Source organism: Haliotis asinina, chromosome 14, assembly GCF_037392515.1.
Source record: "Haliotis asinina isolate JCU_RB_2024 chromosome 14, JCU_Hal_asi_v2, whole genome shotgun sequence".
NCBI classification, from domain to species: Eukaryota; Metazoa; Mollusca; class Gastropoda; order Lepetellida; family Haliotidae; genus Haliotis; species Haliotis asinina.
Window position 1 is genome coordinate 16032598 of NC_090293.1, and position 23903 is coordinate 16056500.

General features: G+C 39.8%; 2 protein-coding genes across 2 annotated transcripts; both read right to left on the reverse strand.

Moving 5' to 3' along the window:
• Positions 1–1177: 1177 nt before the first annotated feature.
• Positions 1178–5578, reverse strand: LOC137262148 (uncharacterized). Its single transcript, XM_067799930.1, has 2 exons — positions 4914–5578; positions 1178–3345 (listed from the first exon to the last, which is right to left on the reverse strand). Exons 1-2 carry the CDS (start codon positions 5533–5535, stop codon positions 2789–2791), a joined length of 1179 nt encoding a protein of 392 aa, XP_067656031.1. The 5' UTR covers positions 5536–5578; the 3' UTR covers positions 1178–2788.
• A 5685-nt stretch (positions 5579–11263) lies between these two features.
• LOC137262170 (uncharacterized) lies at positions 11264–23612 on the reverse strand. The gene is made up of 3 exons (XM_067799954.1): positions 23390–23612; positions 13975–14660; positions 11264–11875 (listed from the first exon to the last, which is right to left on the reverse strand). Exons 1-3 carry the CDS (start codon positions 23428–23430, stop codon positions 11319–11321), a joined length of 1284 nt encoding a protein of 427 aa, XP_067656055.1. The 5' UTR covers positions 23431–23612; the 3' UTR covers positions 11264–11318.
• Positions 23613–23903: the final 291 nt, after the last annotated feature.

Here is a 23903-nt window from a genome sequence, read left to right on the forward strand (position 1 = left end):
GATACAATGAGTGAGTGAGTGAGTTTAGTTTTACGCCATACACAGCAATATTCCAGCCATATGGCGGCGGTCTGTAATTAATTGATTCTGCACCAGACACTCCAGTGATCAATAACATGAGCATCGATCTGCAAAACTGGGAACCGATGACATGTGTCAACCAAGTCAGCGAGTCTGATCACCCGATCCCGTCAGTCGCCTCTTACGACAAGCATAGTCGCCTTTTGTAGCAAGCATGGGTGGCTAAAGGCCTATTCTACCCCGGGACCTTCACGGGTCTCCAAGGATACAATCTACTCAAGACCACAAGTAGATATGAGGTCCAAGTATGCCTCGTTCATGTCCTTAAGATACTGATTCGCTGTCATTATGAGGAAGGGACAGTCGGTATCAGGTAGGGTCAAGTCAAAGTATGGGTCACATTTCGTATCATCGGTAATAGTGTTTTAAGTGCATGCCTTTAAAGTAGTGCTTTATAGTTGCCTCCCTTAAGTGTGTTTTGACTGTTGTCGATAGCGAAGCTTCCATACTTTGCTGGAATGCTCAAGAATCAGTGACTGTGTATATGTAAGGCTGGTTGTTGTGTTGACACACACACAGATTCACACACGGACTTACACTGCAGTTGTCATCATTCCGCCAAACAACATCTGTCTACCTCTTCATCTGATTACAAACATCGACCTACATCCAGGACAGACTGCTTGCTGCGAAACATTTAGTAGAACTGTTTCTCGCTCTCATTGCAAATCACGACTATGGTGAGTTGATATTATATTTGTGATCCATTGCTTTAGGTTTGACTCACATTGCTTAGTACATAAAATTGAATATTTCAGATTTGTCTGTGTTATGTTTTGTTGGTTCTAAGGGGATTTCACATCCCTTTTGTAACGACAAATTGTTAACCATAGCACATGAATGGTACATAATGTTGCATGTTTCTGTTCTCAAATCGAGAATACTAACAGTATCGAAGCATGTTGACATATGTAATACATTCCTAAGGCGCTGGTATTGGACGGATATAACAGAGTAGAATTAGTTTCTGTGTATAGACCCCATGCGTTGAAAAACCATCGCAACATCTTCGCTTTTTCATGGTATTAGTATTTACTTACTATGTATGTATAAAATGACCCTCAAGGAATAATTAAGTGAAGACAAGAGGCAAAAAGAACGAAAAACTGTAATTTATTCAGAGGAGTGAAAATGGCCAAACAAAATATTTTTTTCTAGTGTTGATAACATTAACAAGTGCGGTCACGATTATGGCGTGCTATCCTCAAGAAATTCACATAAGTAGCAATAACACAGCACAATGTCAGTAGCTAGTGTAAGCTCCGCAGACTGCAGTAACACCTCTGACCCTCCTCACTGACTAGCTAGTGTAAGCTCCGCAGACCGCAGTAACACCTCTCACCTTCCTCACTGACTAGTGTAAGCTCCACAGACTGCAGTAACACCTCTGACCCTCCTCACTGATTAGCTAGTGTAAGCTCCACAGACTGCAGTAACACCTCTCACCTTCCTCACTGACTAGTGTAAGCTCCACAGACTGCAGTAACACCTCTGACCCTCCTCACTGACTAGCTAGTGTAAGCTCCGCAGACTGCAGTAACACCTCTCACCTTCCTCACTGACTAGTGTAAGCTCCGCAGACTGCAGTAACACCTCTGACCCTCCTCACTGATCAGCTAGTGTAAGCTCCGCAGACTGCAGTACGACCTCTGACCCTCCTCACTGATTAGCTAGTGTAAGCTCCACAGACTGCAGTAACACCTCTCACCTTCCTCACTGACCAGTGTAAGCTCCACAGACTGCAGTGACATCTCTCACCTTCCTCACTGACTAGTGTAAGCTCCACAGTCTGCAGTAACACCTATCACCTTCCTCACTGATTAGCTAGTGTAAGCTCCACAGACTACAGTAACACCTCTGACCCTCCTCACTGACTAGCTAGTGTAAGCTCCACAGACTGCAGTAACACCTCTGACCCTCCTCACTGACTAGCTAGTGTAAGCTCCACAGACTGCAGTAACACCTCTCACCTTCCTCACTGACTAGCTAGTGTGAGCTCCACAGACTGCAGTAACACCTCTGACCCTCCTCACTGACTAGCTAATGTAAGCTCCAAAGTCTGCAGTAACACCTCTCACCTTCCTCACTGACTAGTGTAAGCTCCACAGTCTGCAGTAACACCTCTCACCTTCCTCACTGACTAGCTAGTGTGAGCTCCACAGACTGCAGTAACACCTCTGACCCTCCTCACTGACTAGCTAATGTAAGCTCCAAAGTCTGCAGTAACACCTCTCACCTTCCTCACTGACTAGTGTAAGCTCCACAGTCTGCAGTAACACCTCTCACCCTCCTCACCGATTAGCTAATATAAGCTCCACAGACTGCAGTAACATCTCTGACCCACCTCACTGACTAGCTAGTGTACGCTCCGCAGACTGCAGTAACACCTCTCACTGATTATATGAATTGTTGGATTTGACGGTGGAGAGTTGCGTTCTTTTCTTGATGAACTTTATACTGGAGGGTCTTTCTGCATTTTCTTTTACCACTGTCACAAACATGCTGTATGACATTCAGATGTTTTCCATCATCTTGTATTTTCGTTTGTTATTACAAGGTATTGATTCTGTCAATAACTTATCATAAAACACAGATCACACGAATGCTAAAGATTGTTATTATGTATAATGAAGTGACAACTACACCACACTGTATGAAGCACACATACCCTTCACGTTAGTTTACATACAACTACCATAGTGTGGTTTCACCAGTATAGTTTTGATTTCAGTTCCAACAAATAGTTCAGAAACATCTGTACTTTCATGGAATTTATGCCTATTCCAAAGTGGGCGCCGTCCGTGCTCATCACACCGGAAGTTAAATTAAAAGTGTCAAATACGGGTATGTGATATTTCCCTAACACATCGGACATGAGTTTGTTGAAGGCTGATACGTGGTCATTGTCTTGTCTTGGCGTCTTTGGAGATTTCAGGATTCCAAATTTATGATTGGAAGACCAGATCAACTTTGGCCATGACGCGTTGTTCTTTTTTATCATGTCTATAACGGATAACATGTATTCAGCAAATACTCTCTCAGCATTAAAAAAATCGTGGACCCCAATGCCAACTAGGACAATTGTTTTACTTTTGTGAAGAAACGAACGACAATCATTGTGAAAGGTTGCAGCAGAAGCAATATGAAAGCGCTCCAACATTTTCACAGTCACCTTTCCATCACAGAATGATGCTTGTCTCTTAATGTTTGCTCTGCACGCCTTTTCCGTGAAAGTGTACATTCCCGTGCACTGGTCATGGATGTCTGAAATACAATCAGAATAAATTCTTTAACGGAAATGTTCGGGTACATTATTGTTTGTTTGTTGTTTGACCCGTTGTCAGCAACATTCCAGGTAAATGAGGGCGGACTGTAAATAATCGAGTTTGGACCAGACAATCCCGTGGTTGACATCAGCAGATCCACGAGACTGTAGTGAGTCTAATGCGCCGTCAAAGTGAGCATGATAGCCCAGTCTCGTTAGTCGTCACAATTTCGGCGTTAATGATGTGTGTCCCAGACGACAAAACCCGACAGTGCCATCAACGCTAGGTACATACTGGTAGACATACCTTTGGGTGTGTTGGTTACTACCCGTGAAGATTCAAGACAGAATTGACCTTCAACAACCCATGCTTGTCGGGAGAGGCGAATAACGGGATCGGGTGGTCACACTTGTTTGACACATGTCACCATGTCCCAATTGCGTAGAATGATGCTCATATTGATCACGAGATTGTCTGGTCCAGACTCGACTATTGCCAGACCAAGGTTTTGTTGAGTGCGACGTTAAACAACAACCAACTCAAACCTTTGGGTCACTCTTCATTTCATCTTGAATTCGTACGTTCAATAATATTTTTCGAAGTATATTTGGAATAGTGTTTGTAAGTTTGTGTTCTGCTGGCGAGTAGTGTTTATCCAGTAATACAAGGCAGTCAATAATTCAATATCTCAACATTTCGACAAGCCTGGATTGCATATGAACAGGTCATCTTCACTGGTGTACGACACTGAAAGAAGACTCAGCGTGACAAGGCTAAATTTGATGGGAGGGACGCCTCACATGGCGGAATAATAATTTGGAGTAGTGTTCATAAGTTGTCATATTACTCACCAGTGGGTTTTTCCGGCAATAGAAGGAATTCATCATTTTCAGAATTAGTTTGGGTGTGGCGCATTTGTCTCAATTTCATGAATTGTATCATTTCAAACAAACCTGAACTTTAAGAGTGGACCCTTATAATCTTGTTGCCGATTCTACGATGTCGACAACTCGGAATAAACTGCGCACAACGAAAACCGTGCTATGTCGTTAATGCGACGGGATGTAAAGTTTGTCAGGAAGATGACACTTCAAACTGTCTACGCCAAGAAGTGCTTGAACATTCACATTTTCCGACTGTCGAGACTTGAATACTCCCGATAACACCCTATAGACTGCAAGTCAAACACATTGGTTGTTCCCATTCCAACTACCAATGGATTGAGCAACGGAGTTCGTGCGTCTGCTTTCCGGAAACAAAGTATCCGGAAGACTGTTTGAGTCAAAGAACTGTCATGTTACACGTGACGTAATAAGATTTCGAAAACATTGAGTTATGCCCCCTGCCTCCTCGCCCAGGGTACGCTGAGTGGAATGGGGACACATGTTTAACGGAAACACCATCACTTTTCCGCTCATCTTCTCGAAGACCCGGGATTGATTTCCCACATGTTTGTAGCCCATGTCCGGTGTCTCCCGCCGTGATATTTCTGGGATATTGTTAAAAGCGTTACAAAACTAAACTCACTCACTCCAACCGGCACAACAAGCATATACATGTACATACCTTTAGGGGTATCGGCTTTGAGGGCACCATCAAAGCTGTTGTTGGACAGCACCAACAACATGGCTGTGTACAGGTGGCGCATTAATGAATCTCCAACGAAAGCTATCGTCAAACCCTGTAGAAGATCACATGCCTGTTGGGCCGTGAAGTTCTTCACCTGACATCGGGAATCTTGAGGCTCCCACGTTGAATACTCTGCATGAATCTCGTTCCGAAGATCATAACAGTTCGGACATTTACAGTCATCCGGGCTCTTGTTTGTACACCTATCGCCATAGCAACATGGCGTGGCACCTTCTGGGTTACACAGTGCACGAAAGTGGACCAGATTTGGATAAGAGAAAACCCCACATTTTCCGTCGTTTCTTTGCATAGATTCCGGGAGACCTTGCTGAGTTCGAGCTGACTTCAGAAATGTGTCAATGGTTACTTTCTCCTGTGCAGTCAGAGTTCGAGGCCTCCATCTTCCTTTCATCATGCCAGTATTTACATCCGGGCATCGAGCACTGTCACTTGACTCGCTAAGGCCTATATTTTGTTTCTTTGCTGGTGCAATGAAGTCATTCGTGTCTCTTTGAGTATAATAATTTGAAGCTATGTACTCCATTACAGTCCAGACCATGAGTGTTGAGACTATAACGATGCTGTACCACTTGGACGTCCCCATAATTCTGTAAAAACAAACAAACATAGTTCACATCAGACGCTTTCAATGCAAACTGTGTGAGCTGCTGTGTATCTGTTTATTCATGGAATGGAATGGAATTTTTCACACATAACAGTTGTGTTTAGTACATTAACAAGAAGCTGCAGAAGAGGCCATAATTGTGGTTATAGCACTGCCAACACTAACTTTTATATCTCTCCTGTTTTAGCTATTCATCAATATCTCTGTCTCTTGGCTTTGGCATTTCCAATTTCACAATGAAACAAATCCCTCATGGCATGCTTTCGAACAGTAATGGCACTGTGACTTACAGGTATGTTACACGTATTGATTCTGTACCTCACTCACTCGTTCACTCACTGACTTAACATATTTATTACATGGCATAAACCCCTGCCAAGGCTTAGTAGGACTACTGTATTGGATTTCTCGAACTAACACCTGTCACAAGAGACAGCCGTTTGGAGTTTTTGCCTTTCCCATGTGTTTTATTGGTGTATTCACGAAACATGACGACCTTGGTAAGGGATGAAACGTTTATCATATCCATGTGGGTCCATGTTTTAACCTCAATTGTCATTGAAGCTAGTATAGAGGTGTGTGTTTTTCCTTAAATAAAAATACTGAATACAAGCCACATCAAGTTTATACCTAGTAACTTTCCTAATATGTGGTCACATTCTGAATCAAAATAACACTTACAAACTACCAAGAATTTGGCAATGAACCTTGCGTTCTTGGTCCTTGTTCTTGATCAAGATAAAGATACTAGTGATTATAAGTAGTAATTATAATTAACAGTTCAAAGGCTAGGGCACAACTATTAGAATTTATAGGAAAACTTAATCTTATTGCTACATGGCGGTACAATAATTCAGTTCAGACACTATACTTGGCGACGTACAAAACCCGTAAAACAGACAAGATTTTATTATACTGTTCAAAAAAAGAAATGCATAGACGAGGCATTTGTTACGAAAATGTTGTATTTTCAAACATGTGTAACCTGTCCACGAATAGACTTTAATGCATGAAATGTAACGCCAGTGTAGAAGGATGTAACGTATATACAACCAAGTGGATACTTTTAGATAACGGAGACGATAAGCGCGATGGTGACGACGTAGCACGTCCCCGACGTTGGGTTTCCTGGCTCTCAGAACAATTTCTTTCAACCTGTTTCGTACAGTTTGATCGGGTATCCTCTGAAGTCCAGGCACCCTGGCTGCTGTGCTCTCACCAGTGGTACTACGATCACGCATCTATAGTACCCGAATGCACCGATCTTGGACTGCAGTGGTAACCCGAGATCTGCCTGTATGGGGACGGTCATATGTTATTCCTGTTTGGTTGCAACGAGCTGCAGGCATGATATCTTGGTGAGACTAACATTCAGACACCTGTCAACAGAATCTCCAGACGTGACGTAGTGATTTGACCTTGAAACTCCTTCAAAACGAATGCCAATTTATGAAAGTAATCTGGATTTTTATTGTCAGTCAGTGAATGCTATTTGTTGCACAATCTCAACAGGAAGGTGATTTCTGATGCTTTGAGGCAATGAATGCATTTCTAATGAAAATCAACATTTTACTTGTGCAATTGTGCAAAAGCATGAATGTCAACACTTTTGTTACATTTTTTGACGATTGTTTGAACCAAATAGGCAATGGAGGATTGTTTAAAATACAAATCGCCTGTGCATTTCTTTTTGGGATATTATATTTTCGTATGTCAGAAAGTTCCATGTCAAGATGTATCTCAAGTCAGGGTAAACTCAGGGTATAGAAGGTACCACACACTCGCTAGTTTCATTTGAATATTTAAAAAAAACTGTTTTAGAAGAAAGACAAATTGGAAGTTTGATAATTCTTTGTGACAGGGTAAGAAATGTGTAAAGAAAATTAAATATATTATACTCTCAGTCAAACGAGATTATGCTGAACCAGTTTATAACCTTGAGAACCTTCATAACGTTTCTAGTTGACCTTGCACTTTGAATTAATGACCGTTTATTTTTAGAAACTCGTCTAATGTGAATTAGAGGAAAGTAAGTATCATATTCTTCAAAAAAGAGTTTAAAAAAAACAAAGAAGTCAGACTGAAAACAAACACTGAAAATCTAGAGAGCAACTATGGAGAATCTATTGTAGAAGAATTGGAAACTCTAAAAATAAGCTGAACAATTGAGACAAAGAAACTTAGATGGAACAGTCGTGCGAAGTGGATTAATAAAGGGGAATGTATCAGTAAATACCGTATACTTAGAGTCAAGAAACTATACTACCCATCAAAAGTTTAGACTCAGTAGTGTAAATGTAGCCACTTACTTCAGTAAACTAGTCTGAACTACATTTTGCAAAATATTTCACACTGTTTAAAAGTACTGTTTACACGTGATCTCCTATCTGATGTTAAACGAATTTGTAACGTTGAAAAGATTTTTGTCATGAGTTCAATAAATGATGAAAATCGGTCAAAAATGACGGGTTCTTTTTTTTTAAAAAAATTACACCCAATCACACCTGTTCACATGCACGACATTTTCACATATTTTGGGGCATATTGATGCATAATCCTCGTGCAATCACAATGCGGTTTGGAGTTGTCTCCCCCAAGTTAGTGGAGTAATTCGTCTTTATTGTAACCACATGCATAAAACGTAACATACAGTGAATGTTTTACGTGAGTCGAAACTTTGTATGGGTAGTATTATATAAGTAAAAACACGAAGGAAATAGTAACAGCTAGTGGAAAAGTACTCAACCCCAGTGGTAACGCTTCAGAGTTTTTACAGGACCCATACTCATCCAGAGACATATAGACCTGAATAATTACTCTGTGTCCAAGACATATGCAAGATTGAGAACTACCGCAGTACTCGAAGCAATACTGAAGGACCTGTTAGTAAAGAGGAGCTTTTAACTGCATTAAAAAATCTGAGTCCAGGCTCAGATGGTTTCACTTACGAATGCTTTACATTTTTCTGGCTTGACCATGGCTATATCCTTTTGAGATCAGTGAATTACAGCCATCTGTCTATAACTCAAAACCAAGAAATTATAACATGCACCCCAAAAGGAGATAAATCAATTTCTCAAAAAAATATGGCGTACAATTATTTTATTAAACTCATCATACAAACTTCTGTCCTCGGTCACTGCAGACTGAAACAAGGGCTCACGATATCATTAATGAAGAACAAACAGGATTTATGTCTAACATATATATTGGGGATAATATTCGTATGATTTATAATCTTCTTTGAATATCTATGATCTTCCACTACATACAGAATCCAAACAAATACCCGGTATGCTACTGCTTGTAGATTTTGAAAAGGCATTGGATTCTGTATGCTGGTTATAAAACAGATATCTTAAAAGCATTGAAATTCCTTAGATTTGGTGACAGCCTCAGTAAAAGCATGTCGATAAGATATCAAGTCAAGTTTGATTATGAGTGGATTGAGGCAAATAAATTCCTTCTTTATAAATCATAGATTAACTTATCGGTAAACGCTATCGAGATAAGTTATCTTCCCTCACTCAAACAGAGAAGCATGCTTTTATCCTTTCGATTTGGTACAATATTATTTCTTCAAAAGTTGTACCCCAAAATCAAAACCATGCCATGTCCTCTTTCAGTCACACTCTATAACAATATTCTGATATTTCCGCACAATATTTGTGTTTGAACGATATTAATATCATCTTCGTTCATTGCTGTACTGCACAAGGGCTTCTGTTTGAGTGAGTGAGTGAGTGAGTGAGTTTAGTTTTGCGCAGCTTTTATCAATATTCCAGCAATATCACGGCGGGCAATTCCAGAAATGGTCTTTGTACACTGTACCCATGTGGAGAATCGAACCTTTGTACGTGGCGAGCAAACGCTTTAATCACTGGGCTACCCCTCCGCTCCAGATTCTGTTTGAAGTTTCAGTTACCGGTTCGAGAATACTAACAAACGGGCTGTCTGCAAACATGTTGACATACTATGATTATTTGCACATTCCCACATACTAGGCGCTAGTGTCTCGGCTATATACATAGAAACACATAGGAACACCTCCTATTTTTAATACTATCGATATGTTCCTATTAACCGCAACACAGAAATTCCTAAAATCATACCTTCATAAATTGACCCTCAAAGAATAATTAACTGACACATCTAAAGGCAAAAAATAACGAAAAAATGTAGTTAATTCAGAGGAATGAAAATAGCAAAACAAAATATTTTTAGTCATTTTTATTGTGCTGATAAGGTGCGATTATTTTAATCATTATGGTGTACAATTTTCAAGCATTTCACATCAGTATCGATAACCCAGTACAATGTCAATATCGGAAATAGCAATGTCGGACATAGAAGAAAATATGTTTTTAGGCTGTTACTCTGCATCCATCAAATTTACACAACTGCAAATAGTATATTTCCATGTGAGTCACTTCGGCCTAACTGGGCACTCAGTGGGATGCGTCAGAGGATATCCGGAAAAGCATATTTACTCGTAAAATTAGGTAAAAAATACGGGTAGCAGGTGAAAATGATAGATCAGAGTGTAGATGGCTGATAGGTCGTTGAGTCAGGTATGACCAAGGAAAGTGAAATGCATGCACTGCCTACTTACAAAAGTGGTCATCTCCAAGATATCTTGTGCTTTTTCATGTGTGTTGAAGAATGTGGGGTAGAATAGGCCTTCCACAATCCATGCTTGCCATAAAAGGCGACTATGCTTGTCGTAAGAGGCGACTAACGGGGTCGGGTGGTCAGGCACACTGACGTGTTGACATATGTCATCGATTCCCAACTGCACAGACCGATGCTCATGCCGTTGATCACTGGACTGCCTGTCCAAACTCGATTATTTACAGACCATCGCCATATAGCTGGAATATTGTTGAACGCTGCGTAAAGCTCAAGTCACTCACTATTGATTAGCATTACCTGTCATTCTTTCATGAAGTATGCTGAGATATGTAAAAGAGTATGATACCCGATACCCATAGAAAAGCATCGTATTAAATGCCTTCAAATATATAGATGGCATGACCACCCGTAGATCGACAGGACTGGAGTTGCATGTACAATGGACTTGCTTTTGAGACGGCCCCTCCTACCTTTTTCTTTTTATAGTGATCGTGAGACTCCATGGTAGCTACATCCTTAATAATTTCAGCATGGAAGTTATATTTTTTAAGCCAACTATCGTTTATAATAACGTTTAGTCTAATATCAAAACTGGCATGTAAAACGTGCCTTTTGTAATACAATATGATGTCAGACACTAATTTGCATAAAGCCATGATCTGTACCAACTAAGTCGCTTTGTTTCTATTTCTGACACTACTGTAGTGTCACCCCTGTCAACTTCAATAACGTCCCCCCTCCTCATTGACTTACCAGACACTGACTTTGACGTTCAGATATTGCGTCCCTTTTTTATGCAGAACTGGTCCCAGTTCATCACAGTTTTGAACTGGAGGGTCTTTCTGGTATTTGCTGTTACCACTGTCATAAACATGCTCTATAAGATTCAGGTGTTTTCCAGTATCTTGTATCTTTGTCTCCTGTTACAACGTACGGTTCTGTCAATGACTTTGGTATCATGAAATACGGATCGAACGAATGTTTAAGATTATGTTGTTATTTATAATGAAATGACAATCAAACCACATTATATGAAGTACACAAACCTTTTACTTCGGTAGACATAAAACCACTACAGTGTGGCTTCACCAATACAGTTTTGATTTCAGTTCCAACAAATAGTTCAAAAACATCTGTGCTTTCATGACATTTACACCAATTCCAAAATGCCCGCCGTCCGTGCTCATCACACCGGAAGTTAAATTAAAAGTGTCAAATACGGGTATGTGATATTTTCCTAGCCCATCAGACATGAGTTTGTTGAAGGCTGATACGTGGTCATTGTCTTGTCTTGGCGTCTTTGGAGATTTCAGGATTCCAAATTTATGATTGGAAGACCAGATCAACTTTGGCCATGACGCTTTGTTCTTTCTTATAGCGTCTATCACTGGATATATGTACTCAATAAACACTCTCTCAGCATTAAAAGAATCGTGGTAACCTACACCAACTAGGACAATTGTTTTACTTTTGTGAAGAAACGAACGACAATCGTCATGAAAATTTGCCGCAGAAGCAAGATGAAAGCGCTCCAACATTTTCACAGTCACCTTTCCATCACAGAATGATGCTTGTCTCTTGATGTTTGCTCTGCACGCCTTTTCCGTGAAAGTGTACATTCCCGTGCACTGGTCATGGATGTCTGGAATACAATCAGAATAAAATATTTCAATGTTCAAGTAAGGCAACTTTATTGTTTGTTTGTTGTTTAACGCTGTTGTCAGCAAAGATCCAGGTATTTGAGGGCGGTCTTAAGTGTCATCTATTAACACTTGCTTATGACTACCCGTAAAGGTCCCGGGGTAGAATAGGCCTTCAGCCACCCATGCTTGCCGTAAAAGGCGACTGTGCTTGTCGTAAGAGGCGACTAATGGGATCAGGTGGTAAGGCTCGCTGACTTGGTTGACACATGTCATCGGTTCCCAATTGCGCAGATCGATGCTCATGTTGTTGATCACTGAATTGTCTGGTCCAGACTCTATTATTTACAGACCACCACCGTATAGCTGGAATATTGCTGAGTGTGGCGTAAAACCAAACTCACTCACTCACTAACTGACTACCTTAGCGCTAAGAAAACTTCGAAAATCAAGGCCCATATTTCTACTGAGCCTCCGTCAGGAGACTTGTGATGAAGGGACAGAAAAAACCGCCCCACTGAAACAGGAGTAGAGTTATATTTCTTGTTTGAATTGGTTCTGATGATCATACGCCAATATGAATTCGCTGATGGGGACACGAATCGCCGTTAGGCTTGTCACGAAATAAAACCACAAATGAATGAAACCATGGCAGTGAAGGACGATCGAATTTGACACAATTTAGAGATGAGTACGACAGCAGCGTTTGATTTTACTGACGCCTTACATGGCGTAGGACTTTTTGAGTGTTGTTTAATTTAACACTACAAATTTACAGCGTCCTGACCGGATAATCCAGTGACTGACATAGTCATCTTTGACCTACCCTTTAAAAAGCAATTAGTCACTTGCCTGATAACGGTGTTACCATCTGCACCAAAACGTCGCATCTATTGCAATGATTAAGTTGTCTATCAATAAGAAATTGTTCGTCTTCATCGTACCACATTGCGTGAAATGCATACAAAATTTCACAGAAACTGTCGGAAATTACAATTGCGTGCTTATCTTGAAGCTGCTTAGACAGAACCAGACAACCCAGTGATCAATACCAAGAGCATAGATCTAGGCAATAGGAATACACTGACATGTGTCAAACAAGGCAGTGAGCCTGACCACACGATCCTATAAGAGGCGACAAACCTGATCGGGCTTTGTCAGGCCCGGCGACAAGGTCTAGATTTTAACCCATCTTAACAGTGTTGATGATGAGGAGGAGGAGGACGAGGACGAGGAGGAGGAGGATGTTGCTTGAAAATATATTCTAACGTAATTATTACCAGCTATTCATCTTATAGTTTCAAACGTTCATTTCAAAATTCATTTAGGATTCGCAAATGATATGTCTTCAATAAGCAATTAAAATAACACTTCCTTTAAAACTGACCGACAAGCATACGAGTCTCCTTAGAGCGAGCGATGACGAGTAAAATTATACATGTTGAAAGGGTGTTGGGGTTTCTTGCGTTTACACAGAAATGCCCCTTGATCGATATTGATATTGTCCTCTTTTCACAGTTTCTGATTCGGGCCAGATATTCTCAGAAGTAGTATAACATCACTTAACACGTGGTTTGATAAGTGGACAAATCTAACGGCCATATGCGTAACACGACTGAGTTTAGTGAGTGCGTTTAGCAATATTCTAGGTATATAGCGGTGCTCTGTAAATAATCGAGTCTGGACTAGACAATCCAGTGATCAACGGCATGAGCATCGGTCTGTGCAGTTGGGAATCGATGACATATGTCATTCAAGTCAGAGAGCCTGACCACCCGACCCCGTTAGTCGCCTCTTACGACAAACATAGTCGTATTTTATGGCAAGCATGGATTGCTGAAGACCTATTCTACCCCGGGACCTTCACGAGTCATAGGTATAGCGAGAACGCCTACTACAGCTGGAGCTATACATGGATATTTCAATGGTCTTGGGTTTGGCATCACCGTCTGTCAGTTCACTGTGTCGGTAATTAATCAGGGTTGGACATTTAAAATAAGCATCTACAAAATCGGCGAACAACGTCAGAAGGCAGCTTCAGACCCATAGCTTACCGGCACAACCATACCGTTCAGTGTAACAAGCATATACATGTACATACCTTTAGGGGTATCGGCTTTAAGGGCACCATCAAAGCTGTTGTTGGACAGCACCAACAACATGGCTGTGTACAGGTGGCGCATTAATGAATCTCCAACGAAAGCTATCGTCAAACCCTGTAGAAGATCACATGCCTGTTGGGCCGTGAAGTTTTTCACCTGACATCGGGAATCTTGAGGCTCCCACGTTGAATACTCTGCATGAATCTCGTTCCGAAGATCATAACAGTTCGGACATTTACAGTCATCCGGGCTCTTGTTTATACATGTATCGCCATAGCAACATGGTGTGGCACCTTCTGGGTTACACAGTGCACGAAAGTGGACCAGATTTGGATAAGAGAAAATCCCACATTTTCCGTCGTTTCTCTGCATTGTCGTCGGTAGATCATGTTGAGTTCGAGCTGACTTCAGAAATGTGTCAATAGTTACTTTCTCTTGTGTAGTCAGAGTTCGAGGCCTCCATCTTCCTTTCATCATGCCGGTATTTACATCCGGGCATTCATGCTTCCCTAATACTGGACTGAGGTTTACATCTGAGGACGTTACTGCAGCACGATTTTCATTTGTCTTAGTGGAGAATATTTCTCGTGCCCAATTGTTTGAAACGACATAATCCGTTATAGTCCAAATCATGAGTACACAGACAGTACCAAGTATGCATAAACTGCGGCTTCCCCTAAACATTCTGAAAAATACAAACAGTTTAAACCAAAACCGAAAATCATTCTGAAAGAATGCAATGACAAGCAAATGTTTCATATATGCTGTATAAAACTTCATATGTCTTAAGATGAAGACCTCAGACCTACAGTCACATCGCTTTTTAATGACAGTACATATGACGTCATCAATGGCTAATGACATCATCAGTTGTTAACATCGTCATTGATACTACCTGTCTTAACTCTATAGATTATCATACGTTTACAAATATGGTAGTGCATTGCGGATCGGAACCCAGAACAATATCAAACCTTTTTGGACACCAAACTGTTCATTTACACATTATGAGAAGACGTTCAAAGATGTATTCTGGAATATCCAGCTATATGGCGACAGTCAAGGTAAAGTCAAGTTAGGCGCTTCTAACGACTCATTGTTGTATAAATAAATTTGTTGTTGTTGTGTTTTTGTGTATTTATGAAACACTGATTGGGATTGGTGAACAAGCTTTACAGGTCATATCAATACCGCACCGGTATAATACAAAATATAAATGAAGCATGCGACGTCATCGATATGAACCATGCACAGTCTTTTTCATCCATATACACTCACGAACACTTGTTCATTTCAAAGTTGGTGTCACCTAATGATCCAGTGTGATCCATGGATGGATTGCATATACATGACAAGTAAAATACACGTGAAAGCGGCGGCTATTTTACTCCAGTACACAAGACCAGCGGATTAGACACGACTTTTCGGCGCAAATTGTCGTAGGTGCATTGCGGAAAATTAATTACGTAACTGAACGCGGAGAAACAGAAAACGCAATCGTTCCGTTCAGTGGTTTTGTCTTTGCGAGTTAGATAGAAGATAGAAGTCAGAATGATGAAAAACTGGAAATCAGTTTGTGGATTACAACTTGAAAATCTCTTATGAATTCGTATGACAGAGTAATATATGTTAAAGTCATGATAATTTGAAAAACGAATATACAGCCTCGGATAATGTGGGAGTTTCGGCGTAGCTGTTAAACTTATCAAGCAAGTGATGTCTACCGGGTAGTCCTGTAAGTGCTCTGTAAATTAGACCTTAGCTTTGAGTCAAGGTCAAAATTGGTGTAGTGACAAAGGTGTTGTTTGAATGGACTAAAAGGAAAAAACGAAATATTTCCAAACACAGAAAGATAAATTAACTGCAACTAGATCAGACCCTAGACAGTTTTGGAAACTTATTAAACTTATAAGAATGTCCAGTTGCACCTCACAACAAATAACTTGTAAACAAACACTTGGAAACATTGCTCACTGCAGACAACATTAGTCAACTCTAACACAGCCAGCAGTCTACTGACACTCAATCCTCTATAGGTACACTCAACCAGCCTAAACACAAGAGGAAGTTATGTCTCACGTTAAGCTGTTAGTAAAACAATAAGCCACCCGGACCAGATGGTATTCAAAATGAATTTCATAAAGTTTCTAAAGACTACATTACACCTTTTCTTACAAGATTATATACTCGCATACTCAGTACTGGTCACTTTCCAAGTGCATGTGGGAAAAGCATCATTATTTATATGTCTATTATTTAAATCAGGTAACAAACCAAATACAAACAACTACAGGGGCATTTCCTCATTGACTCACTGTGTAAACTATTCACTTCAATAATGAACACTAGGCTGCAGATATGGTGTGATGAAAATAATGTGCTAGGTGATTTTCAAGCAGGTTTTAGACCTGGCTATTCTATCAGTAGATCATATCTTTACCCTTAGTGCTATTGCAACAAAATATTCATGCAAAAGAAATGGGAGATTTTACTGTTTATATATTAACTTTTGTAAAGCACTTGAAACTTTGAAACACCATATTCTCTTAAATGCTTTGAAACATGTTGGCGTGTCAGGTAAACATTTCAACATTGTATCATCCATGTACAGCAGTGTGACAGCCTGTGTGAGAACAAGCACTGGTCTGTCTCAATCAATTGCATGTAATATCGGTACCCGATACGGTTGTATTTTAAGTCTTCAAATGTTTATCACACTCATTAATCATTTATATACATTATTGGAGGATGTAGGTGGAAGAGGAGTGTTTATTTCACACAATGTAGATGACTTGTGTTACACCTTAATGTTTGCAGATGATGTTTCTGCTCTGGCAGAAAGTTGTAACCAGTTACGGTTGAAGATAAATGCTCCAGAACTATTTTCCAATAATACAGGTGTGCAGATATGTATGTATATTTGAAGTAAGGTTAAACATTTACAATTTCACTTTGGTTTTGGTTACGCCTGGTTAAGCCACGGTGTTGGAGATTCAAAGGCTTTCATATCTATGCTCAAACAGCGGTTATGTGAAATTTCAGCAGGTATAGTACACCTCTCTAGAGTCTATACCTAAATGTTATCTCCACAAATCCTACAAATCTTTGTTGGATGTTGAAAAGTACTTACGTTATGATTTATCTCTTCATATAAGAACTGCTATTTCCAGATTTAGATGTTCAAACTTTAAAATTGCCATAGAAACGGGAAGATACACTAATACTGATAGACATCTAAGGCTGTGTAGCTTCTGCAAAAAGTATAATGTAAATGCCATTGAGGATGAACATCATATTTTGCTGGAATGCGCCGCACTGTATGCAGATATTAGAGAGAAATACCTTACTAATACGCTAAAGAATCCACAGAACCTTATGTCTGTTGTTAACATTTTAAACGCTTCCAACACAAACACTCTTTATAATGTTGCACATTTCCTCTATCATGCTGAAAAGAGGATCAATGTAAAATATGCTCAGTGACTGAATTTGAATTACATGTATGTTTGCATTTGAGGCCTGAGGCCTCTATAGGTACGTAAGTCCCAAAACATTCAAAGTAAATTTAAGTCTATCAGGTTTTTAATCGTAGTATTCATGTTATTTTAATTTTGGCTAGCATTCTGTACACTCTCCAGCGGCTGAAGGGATGGAGTAAATCCAACTAGGGTCCATGCAGGTAGCAAAGGTACTGTAAGCCCCCATGGTCCCTAGTATGGTGATCTACCTTCGGTTGTTGGAGATCTATGGCCTGTTTTTATATTGTATTGTCTAAATAGTGATATTAGTTTTAACTCTTCATGCTAGTTTTTATTGAAATTGTGATATTCTAGTTGTTTTACTGTCCTTTGTTGACAGATTATTTATAATATATTTCATTCAAGTGGTAAATGTTCTCGTCACGATATGGCTGAGATATTGCTGATGTGACATTAAATATTAACTCACTCACTCACTGAGGCCTCTAAAAACATGTCTGTCTGTCTGTCTGTTTTAAGGAATTAGACACTGGTTTTCTAAAAAAACAAAGTAAAATGTGTTCCCTCAGGCAACGAAATAAGGCACGTGTACCAGTATGTGAGTGAATCGATGTCCATAGGAGAGCGACTTGAAATTTTGAGTTTTCGAAAAAATATTTTTCATCCTTAGCATGTATTCATAACAGCTGTTTATATTTGTCAACTGACTTAGGAGACATTGGCCACAGTGCGGAGAGTTTCTGGACTTTTATGAGTCCAAAATTTAATTTTGACGTGTTAGTAAGAATCTGACAAAAGGTGAAAATTCATCTAATATCTTTTCTAGAGGTATCAACAGACAGATATATGAAGCTGTAGACAGGGAGTCAAATATAAGTACGATTTCAATAGCTGCTTTTGGAGGGTACCTGGTATATTGGGCTCTTTCAGTAGCAGACCTGAGAGTCATTTTGACCATACAAAAGATATATCTGGCTGCGAATATGGCTGACGACTGGTCATGGCCCTCCACCTGCTCTGTTCAATGTTGTCGTGTTGACAATATCTTTGACGTTCATAATAAAGACGCCTTTATTAGGGTGTGTTGGGGCGAGGTGACCAGGTTGATATGCAGTCTAGTCGGTAAGACATATTTGAAGGCTCTCAAGAAGAAGTTTCAATGGTGTGAATGAAAGATCTTTTCTCGTGAAATATGCCCCTTCGTTGTACGCATCAGTTATAGCCAGCTTGTTCGCTAACTACTGAACATAGTGCAGCTTTTAGAGGTTCGAATCTCAGTGTTGGAACTAATGCAGCAACTGACCGGGAATCGGTCCAAAGCCATGTGATGGGATTAATATTTATTCATTCATTCATTCATTCTTTCTTTCTTTCTTTCTTTCTTTCATTTAATTCATTCATTCATTCATGGGGACCATACAACTCAACTCTACTGGGCGGACCGAGTTAATGCAGCTTTCCCCTCCCTGAGAGGTACCCACTCTGGAACACATAGTCACAGTACTTTGTCCAAGTTTACTGCACGTTGCTGTACCCGCAACTAGGTGTATGCACGTAGTCATATGGCCATCATCTGGTCATATACCAACAGATTCGTGGATTCTCTTAAGTTCACAGGATTGTGGACTGTACACTAGGGGTTGTGACAATACTGAAAGATGAATCCAAGGTTTTCACACCTGGTCACCGGTGGGCTGGACCGCGGCACCTCAAGCTCGCTGGATCACTAGCCTGGCGCCTTAGCCACAATACCACTAACATTTCATCAAAAAATATTTCGCTCTTCTTAAGTCGTGCATGCGTGTGTATGAGAGTGGCAATACGACTTCAAAGGTATTAGTAATTTATCCACTAATTTTCTGACCCGTGAAGGTCCGAGGTAGAATAGGCCTTCAGCAACCCATGCTGGCCATAAAAGGCGACTATGCTTGTCGTGAGAGGCGACAAACGGTATTGGTATTGGTTATTTCCAAATTGTCGTTACGCCATTTTCATCATGTGCAAGCGTTTCTTGAAGTGAGCTGTGAAGTAATATCCGTAAGATGGAAAGTTTTCTTAACGTTCCTAGCTTCTTGGTGTTAAAAGGGACATTCATTTTATGTATATTTGGTCTTATTTAATAATACTTTTGAATATATTTTCCTCTTTCTAATTCCAATTTGGGACATATAAATAAATAATGAAATTCATCACCAATATCATGTAGGTTACACAGAGTATATTTTCAATCATTTGCTGGGATTCGTCGCCATATATCTGTATCGATTGGTAGGAAATGACTGGAAGTTCTAACACGCTATTATAATGCAGAAAATTGATGTATGGTTCAAATTTGAGAGATGGATTTTTCAAAACGCTATAAATGTTTCCTTTGGAGGAAGTTTCAATTATTGAGATCCACGTTTGCTGATATATATCTCTTAATTTACCTTTGATAACAGTTTTAAGCCAAGATAGACTTTGAAACTTTTGGGATTTCCAGATGAAGCTCTGTCCAAGATCGTCAAAAATGCTTTTGGGATACATTATCCATTTATGTTCACATTTGCCAAATATACAATCGTTGAATATTAATTTATATATTAGCAAGGACACTTTTGACGATTTTCCGATTAAAAGTCTAGCCCAAAAGCATAGTTATTACCATTCTGCTTTTAATAACATTTACACGGGGGAATCTGCCAAACTCGCCATATAACACTGAGTTAGGTGTACTTTTCCTGAGTGATACTAAATATTTGAGAAAGCGTAGATGAACGCTTTGAAAGCAACAGATGTTTTCAGAACCCCAGACCTCACATCCATATTAAAGAATAAGGAAGACCATACAATCAAACAGTTTCAAATGACAAGCAATTTAAAGTTTAAGTTTGATACCTTGGTTTAATACGAAAAACATTGCCTTTGTTGCCTTTTCCTTCAGTATACGTTTGGTTTTAGTAAATTTGCTATTCTTTTGTAGTGTAATGTCAAGATAGGGATAACAGTTTACATTTTCCAGGATATTATCTCCAACATTGAAACGGCTTTTATGTTCTTTTGGGGATCCACCGAAAATAAGGATTTTTGATTTGGATGTGTTAATTTTAAGCTTCCATATTTTACAGTAATTGTGAAAGAATCTATCATATTTTGCAAATAACAAGGGTCTGAGAATATAAGGACGGTGTCATCAGCATACAGCAATGCAAAAAATGTAATGAGCGTACCTAAACGGTTGTTGAAATCACCGGGTTTAAGTTGTAAACCACAGCATGATGCTAAAGCATCTTCAAGATCATTTAAGGAATAACGAAAACAAAACTGGGGTCAAGTTCTCTCCTTGGCGGACACCCCGTTTACACAAGAAGAAATTAGAATAATTTCCGCCGTTACAGACACATGGTTTAATATTTTGATACATGTTAAAAATAGTGTTTGAATTGGTTGTTGTTGTTGTTGTTGTTGTTGTTGTTGTTGTTGTTGTTGTTGTTGTTAAAACACTTTAACATGGAGTGTTCTATAGCAATAACAGTCAGTAGCCGCCAAAGTCATATAGGCAAGAGTTTTTTTTCAGTTAATGATATGTATGTATTATTTGATTGTAGAAACGATCCATTTGAAAGAGCGATAAAGAACTTCTAATCGTTTTCCGCTGTCAGCAGACCTAATGCTAGTGTTATCTCTGAGCGTGGGACGTGAAGTGACTGTAAAGCAAATAAGCTCGGAAGACATTCAGTGTTGCAAAGACTAGCGTACACGTGACAGCAATGACTTTTTCAAATACAATCGGAATGGTTTGGCCTACAAGAATAATCCCTCCAGTCTATTATATCAATAACAATCCGAATACTGAAAGCATACCTAGAGACGTTTATTTCTTGGAGTATGTACGTCAGTTGCATACAATGCCGTGGAGGTAAGGTTATTGATTAATGTAACTGAACAGACGTTCGGCCATTATAACCGATATAATTGAATGTATTTCATGCAGCCCCGACTATTTTGCCGTACAGAGACGCGCACACACGTTGCATGTTATGAAAATGCCAATAAAAACTGATCATTGTTCATCATTATTTTTACATTCATATACATGATTAAAAAATTAGAAGGAATCTCGTAGCATGTTATTACACTGTGATCTGCGAATGGGTGAGTATGGCGTTTACTCCCTTGTAAGTGGGCGGGCATTGTCATGCTGGGGAAATAAGCTAACTAGAATGTTCTAATTACATACTCACTCTGGCTCAGTTTTACAGCTACGGAGAGACTGTGACAGGAGTCGTGTTTGTAAGTTTAAATGAAATTTTATTGCTGTCTCCAAGAGAGTTGGTTTACTTCAGAGTTTTTACCCACGTCGTTACTGAATATTATGTGTGTAAACTGTACGTTTCTGAATGGGATATATTTTTGGATGTGCAGATTTTATATTCTCCACGTAAGATTTACATTTTTACACGTATGTGTTCACTACAGATCTTCTGAGAGAGAGCGAGAGAGAGAAGGGGAGAGGGAGAAAGAGAGGGAGAAGGGAGAGAGAATGAGACAGAGAGACGTTGCACACATAAAAATGATCATTGTATGATGATCATTGGTAATGATACATGTACACTCACATATCGCATAGTGTCAATCACTCGATTGTCTGGTCGAGACACGATTGTTTTCAAACTACGTCGTGAAGCTGTAATACTACTGGTTCAAACACACGCTCATGATGTACATGCAGTCAGAATCGTTCAATCGATTTTACCTCCAGCATAGATTGGACGTGGGAATAGTTTTGTCTTTTCTAATTTCAGGTTTATTGTAAACTATCCCTTAAGTCATAATTACATGTCTTGTATTGAAATCAGTTACTTGTTGTGTAGCCCTCCTCTACATATATAAGCTGGTGTACACGAAACATACGGTGATTCACTGATGTCCTGTGCCCCGTTTCAAAGCCTAAGATCTCGTAAGTTTTCTGACAGCCACTATCCCCCCTAAACTGAAACACAGGAGCTACGGATGCTACGAGAAAAGTAACGAGATCTTAGCCTTACGAGAGCTTTGTGAAACGGGGCCCTGTTTAAGGTAAGAGTGAGTGACTTGGGTTTTACGCCGCGTTAGTCAATATTCCCGCTATATGGTGGCGTTCTGTAAATAGTCGAGTCGGGACCGGACAACCAGTGATCAACAACATGGATCCACCCAACTGAGATACGATGATCAGTGTTTACCAGGTCAGCGAGCCTACCATCCGATCTCGCCGAGCGAGTCTTACGACAAGCATGGTTACTGAAGATCAACTCTAAATGGATTTTCAGAATGTATCAGAATGTATGGATAGCAATGTTAGGAAAGCGGAATTTGTCTCTGTGTGTGTGTGTGTGTGAAAGTGGAATGAATGTATACAGAATAAGTTGAGACAATTTGAGTGAAAGTGGAATGTGTGTATACAGAATAAGTTTAGACAATCTGAGTGAAAGTGGAATGAATGTAGACACGATAAGTTGTGACAATTTGAGTGAAATAAGAATGAATGTAGGCAGAATCAATTCAGGAACACTGACCGCAACAGGAAGGAATGTAAGCTAAATCTTTTCGGACAAATACAGTGAAAGTAGAACAGAATAAGTGTAGTCACAGTCAATACGCGCACACTGAGCCAAAGCGCAGTGTATAAGCATAGGCAGTATACGTTGTTGTCAGAAAAGCGATTGCTTAGATTATAGACTTGTTAGGGTCAAATCTGCTATTGAACCTACCATTGAAAGGAAAGGTTTCGTTTTATCTCGTGAGTGCGACGTTTCTTGTACCGTTGTCAAGGAGGAATGTTACTTGAAACGCATTGTTATCCATAAAAATTGTTCAGTTCAGTACGTACAGCTTCAATAATGCCACCCAAACAAGGACAATGCTTCCAAAAAACATAGAAACAACTGAATAAACGTACTGAGGCATGACCTACCTTGTTGGGTAGCTGTGGTTTCTTGAAAATGCACCCGTCATGGCCACAAAAAGAGAACGCAATAGTCCTGAGAGCAGGACTCATGTCAGAACAATGTCCAGGTTCAGGGCCCGGCCCGACTTGCCAGCACACCCTCGGGACCGTTATGTCGACTCGTCCACATGCTTAGACAAGACAAGGCCTTTACGTTGCCGGTAATAGAAGGGCTTTATTTGGTTGTGGACAAAGTGGTTTTGTTACACCCATGAATACCATACTATTTATACACCGAATCGATCTAAGCAGTTGGCAACGACAACAAGCGTCCACCAAGTCACTGAGTCTTGCCACCTAATCTCTTTTCCTCTTCCTCCGTTGCTACAAACACGGGTTTACACCTCCTCTCTCTCTCTCTCTCTCTCTCTCTCTCTCTCTCTCTCCAAATATCAGAATATCAGGTACATACATACATACGTGCGTGCGTATATATATAATTACAGATACATATAGATATATAGATATATATAGATAGATA